General features: G+C 31.7%; 1 protein-coding gene across 1 annotated transcript in view; it reads right to left on the bottom strand.

Annotated features, from left to right (window-relative positions):
• Positions 1 to 6,000, bottom strand: part of LOC124354550 (phosphatidylinositol N-acetylglucosaminyltransferase subunit Q) — a 41,843-nt gene extending 35,843 nt beyond the window's left edge. The window contains exon 1 of the mRNA XM_046805090.1: positions 4,995 to 6,000. Coding sequence (XP_046661046.1) covers positions 4,995 to 5,771 — 777 coding nt within the window. The 5' untranslated portion in view covers positions 5,772 to 6,000. The remainder of the gene's footprint in view (positions 1 to 4,994) is intronic.

Genomic DNA, 6,000 nt, shown 5'->3' on the forward strand with positions numbered 1-6,000 from the left:
AATGGCAGTCGTAGGGTTAATAGTCACTGTTTAAACTGTCAAGAAAATCCTATTTTTCTAATTAATTCAAACATATATACAAGTTTTGGAATTTATTTATTTCTACTGAAACATTTTGTATTTTAAATTGTCATAGGTTTGTTTGTTATGGTGACATTAATTAAAACATTACAAAATTACCAAAAATGTCACTTCTATCATTTTTAACATCAATAGAAAATCATAATTATGTATATTGCTTATAAATAACTTTTTTGTGTAGGAAATGAAGACAACATATTAATATGGTTGTTTGAATATTTAATACATTTCAAATCCAAAAAATAGCGTTGGAAACTCAAATTGTTTTCTGCTCCGAAAAGAGCTGAAAAATTAGTAAATTCAACAGATTATATCAATTTTAAAATAACCATATAATTTCAAGATATGCATTTTGTTGTAAATATTTTGTTATAAAAATATATATTTCAACCTAAAAGGTACTACAAAATAAAATCTGAAAAAGTATCAAAGTATCAATTTTATCAACACTTTCCGAGTATAAGGAAATATTTTACTTAATAATTATAACACCTACTGAAATCTGTAGATTAGTACTTTACTGGTCATCCTAGCACTAAATTAATTGATAAATTAGTGAATTGATAGTAGAAATGATAAATGAAAACATAAACCACAACATAATCATATTTAAGGTTGATGGAAATAAACATTGAACAATATAACTTGTAATTATTTGTAATTTTTCAAATAAAGACATAATTTTTAAAATTTGCTGCATGGAAACTAACTGTTAACTCCTACATAAAAACATATCATTGACCATAGTTGCTCCAAAAGTCAAACTTTTCATTAGCACAACTTTAAATTTTCTATGAAAAATAGCAACACAAATGCAATTTTTCAAAATTACTGAATTTTGCAGATGCAATTAGTCAACTGCTGAGATTTTTATAAATATGGTACTTTTTTCTTTTACTATTCATAGACAAATAAAGAAGGGACAGATATATTTTATACATACACACACACACACATATATATATATATATATATATATATATAAATGAAGATCGGAATTCCATCTTTTTATTGATATATGTTAAGTTTGGATGTATTTATAAATCATGAGTTAAAACGACCATCATAAAATCAATGGCTCCCACCTCACAAACAGAAAATAGTCGGATAGAATGAATGCCACTTCTACGGATAATAGCATTTTTCTGGACATTTTGATCAATAAAAGATTTATTTAAAGATATGAATGCACTTTGAAGTACGCTGCTATCTTTGAGTCAGAAAAGACAAAAAATGTTTTAAGAAAACATTTTCCTTTTAGTTTGTAAAGGGATTTTTAATTCTTTGTGTATTCAAAGAGTGTCAGTCATTGTCATATTGCAGCATAGAATAATATGGTTAAGTGAGTTTGTAATATATTTAGCTCCCTCAAACATTTATGATCAGTATCCTATAATTTTTACATTTTACTGATCAATGCTATCTCAAGGAATATTTTTTTGTTTTAACTAGGTAGCCCACACTGATGGCCATAAGCATTACTGTCAGCCTGTTAAGCTACTAATTCCTTTTACGAGGTTCTTTAAAGTTTTCAGACTTTCAAAACCTTTTCTTAGTTCAATTTTTAAGCATTGTAATTTTGATAAGTCAACAATCAATGAGAAATAGCTGAAATAGTTATTTACCATTCTTAGAATAGTTAATCTAGTATGTAAACTATGGTTTATTGTCATTCCACTATTTATCCTATTATTTATCCCTATTAGTCTAAGAGCTAGTGGTCGGCTACCTGTATGTATTTGACGAGACCTGGGTTTTTTTTGTACAGTGAGGCCCCTGTACCCCCTGTACATGAGTTGGGGAGTCACTAAGCTCCAGGTGGCCGACTTGGCGGGCGCTCAGGTAAGACAGGTATCAATTTTTGGCAATTTCGTAAGTATTTGATGACGTCTGCCGTTTTGTAATTTGAAAATATATTATTATTATTATCGGAAAATAACAATGGCAGGACCATTATCGCGCGGATTTCATTGGGCAGACAATTTTGAAAGTGCTCAAAAAAAAAAAATAAAATTTTGAAAGTAATTGACGAGATCTGCAATTGATATATTTTATTTATGAGGGTCTTAAAAACTTATATTGATCATGGCAGACGTCTATATAGCGGACATACTGTAGTAGAAAAGAAAATCTTAGCTACTCCCTGATTAAAAATATTGATTAAAAAAATTGGGTAAAGATCATCAATTGTTGAAATACCAGTTGGGGGCAACAACTTTTTTTTTGTTGGATGTCAAAATTTGAATTTTGTCGCCACATTTCTTGCTAAGTTTTTCTTCCAAATAAGATGCGTTAAATATTGATGCTGGGTCTGAGCTTTCACTTAATTCTTTAAATATTTCAAGATACTCTTTCTGCAAATAACTCAGAAAAATAACGTCATTTTGGGATTAATACACACCCGACATGAATCGTTATTTCACATTTCTTATACTGATTACTTATTAGCGTTAGAAACAATATTTCGTCATATAAAACAGGAATTGTCTTATCGCAAACACCTCCCCATCCACGGGAGAGGTCAAGTGCGTCATGCAGATACGAACACGACTTTTCAGCAGAGTGCATCGCTTTGTTGTACATTTCCGTGTTTTACCTCTACATTTCTCCGACAAAAATTTCATGGTACATTTACTTCAGATGCAAGAACACTCAAAACTTGTTTTTATTCTTGATCACATTTCCGCACCCAAAATGCGAGTGCCTCCGGCCATCAGCGCGGGCTTCGGCAGCACTTCGGATACTCTGATGTCGACGAAATTGAAAACATCCTCGAAGTCCTATCAGTAAAATATCAATTTTATAATCAGAAATATAAATTGAATTGTTAATGGAAAGGCAAAACCGTGCAAATCAGATTGATGCCGTTTGCGGCCTGCCGTAATCAGTATTCTCGAGAAAGTTAAGTATCGCGACAGCTACAGTATTCGACAATACCTGGAAATGCATTGTAAGTTTGTAATTTTGTGAATCTGAAGATGTTTTTTCGTTCCAACGAAAGTTTGTTTCTATAAATTTCTTTTTTTTGTGTTCTTATACTGGTGTGGTCGGTCAAATCCCAAAAGTTGCAACGTCCTCCTTTTTCACATTATCTTCAACTAAATGACATATTTCTTTAATAAACAGTTTCATGTACTTCTCGGGAGATGTGCCATGCAGTACGAACACGACTTTTCACGTGAGTAGATCTGTTCAATTGCAGACCTAAAAATTTTGCGACAAATTTCATGGTAATGTACTTCAGATGCAAGAACACTTTTTTTTTGTTTAAGTTTTCTTGGTAAATTGTAGTATCTGGCTTAAAGTTTAATAGGATACTGTAAATTGATCCTTCTAACAAGTCCGTAATGGGTCAATTTTATATCGAAAATTGTTTCTTTTTTTGTTACAAAAAAAACACAGATTTGAGTTTGCAGAAGCTACAGTATCGGAAGTTACGTATCGGAACCAGTATTCGAAAATCCATTCAATGATTTTTGTTGAATCTGAGATGATCTCCAACGAAAGTTCAGCTTCAGCGTCGATTTCTTTTTCTGCTTCTTTTGTCTCAAGAATGTTTGCTTTGTTTTCAGGAATCATGTACAGTGTATCCTCAATTATTGAACTATCAGCTGATGTAGATGGTTTCAATTGCAGACAAAACTTTTTAGACTGTGATAACTTTTTTTTTTCAACATCTGTCGTCATGCAAATAACTTACGATATGCTGAATCATGCGTCCGGTAAAATAATTGATACTTTATATTATGTGGAATTTCTTCAAAATCCTTTTACATTTTGATATAGCGCCGCGCGATAAGTCGCCAACCTGGAGCTTAGTGTCTACCTGAGCGCCCGCCAAGTCTCAAGTGACTCCCCATCTCATTACAGGGGGTACAGGGGCCTCACTGTACAAAAACCCAGGTCTCTCGTCAAATACATACAGGTAGCCGACCACTAGCTCTTAGACTATATACAAAAATGGATATTTTTGTTCTCAACATTTTAAAATGAATTAATCCTAAAAACTGAAGAATGGTTGAAATGAGCATTTTTAACAGGCAATTACTATCAAATAGACACAATAGTTTCGTGCTAACCTATCCTACCCCACCATATTAAACTTTAGCTTATTTCCCAAATCTGATACCACACTTCTTAAACTTGGAAATGATTTTTTATAATAGGCGAGATATGACTAACTTATAAATTTGCATACTTGTTAACTTAAATAAGAAAGAACCCAGTGTGTTTAAATAAGTGTGTTTTAAGAAATCTAAAGGATAGACAAGCAGCCTACACTCCTTATTTGGTCGTTTTTATCTAATGGTTTGATTGTTTTTATCCGAATGAATAAGTAATTCTATATTTCAATTTATTTACCAAAACATAATTCCTAATTATAGTAAGTCATTTGTCTACTAAACAATAAACAGCAAGATGTAACTAATTGGTTGAGAATATGAAAATGATGAATATGAGGGAAGTATGTGATACATTTCTAGATATACCCGTATACATGTAGGTTTGGCTACTTGCTTTTACAAAAGTGGTTGCACACTGCTATCCATACAATCTATAAATATTATATTGTAATTCTGAAGTGTAGGTCTATGCCATAGTGTTTGTAATGTTATTGATTCATTTATGTCATTAAAAACTTACTGTATTATTCTTGTTGTTAATGTAATATATTCTTGTATTATACAATTAAATATTGAATTTGGATAGTATATCGAACAGTTCAATAATAGCAATCGAATAACGAGTGTAGGCCGTTTATTAAAGTCTCCCCAATCTGAAAAATAATGCTTAGCGTACTTCAAGAACTATGCGATTTCTATTCTGTGTACGCTTAACACAACAAAAACTAGCCTATACTACTCTATTTGATATTTACACCTTATAGTTTGTTAAACTAATACAAAATTTACCTCAGATTGGGTAGCTAACGTTTCCATAATATCTTCAATCTGAACAAGGCTCATGAACCAATAAATCAGAAGCAGTCCTCCCAACCAGTCCCCAATCAGTCCGAGAATGTAATTCCCACTTTTAAGAGTTGTAAAACCTTTCCGTCGAAGGATCAACTCAAAACCCCAAACAGCATTTCTTATAAAAGATAACATGTGGAGTGCTAGTGTAGAAAATTTTAATATAAAAAGGAACTTATTCAGTAACATTTCAATACACTTTAAACCACTTATTACATTTACTAATATAAGCTTCACTAAAGGGTGAAATTCACTTGGTTTTCTTTGTGAAGATTGTTTGTGCTTCAAAGAATACACCAAACGTTTGAAATGGTCTTCGATGCTTTCATCAAAAGGTCTTATTTCACAGTCTGGCAAAAGCAGTTCTGACCTCATAAAACACAATCGGTCATACATGATTACTTGACACTCCTTGCAGTCTACAATAACAGAGTCACTTATTAATTCCACCACAAGAGGCATTTTTTCATGAATTCTTAGGTTTACCCAATCATGTTTCTTTCTTCTTTTCTTGCTCACTGTAATACTGCCTATAGTTCCAATTATATCAACCGAAAGGACACAACTGATGTCTTGAACTTCATGAATGAAATAGTTCTTGGTTTTCAGTAAATCATCAACAACGACTTCTCCACATAAATATCCTTCATCACAAAGCTCATTTTCAGGATAAAATATAACAATAGGATAGGTGTCTTTATATTCGTCTGTGATCATGGTTAATTACCTAGTGAAATATTTTGCGTGACCAAAAATGTTACTCTCTAAAATTATAGCTCACAATTCTCAAATGCTGATTATTATTTGGTTAAATGCCACAAAACACAACAAGCTTATTTTGATGTGCAAAGAATAAATGTACATAATTATACTTAATACAAATACGCAATACCAACAAATTAATGTTATCACAACAAATTACAGGTTAAGTTGACAAATATTATCG

This window comes from Homalodisca vitripennis, chromosome 2 (genome assembly GCF_021130785.1).
Source record: "Homalodisca vitripennis isolate AUS2020 chromosome 2, UT_GWSS_2.1, whole genome shotgun sequence".
NCBI lineage: Eukaryota > Metazoa > Arthropoda > Insecta > Hemiptera > Cicadellidae > Homalodisca > Homalodisca vitripennis.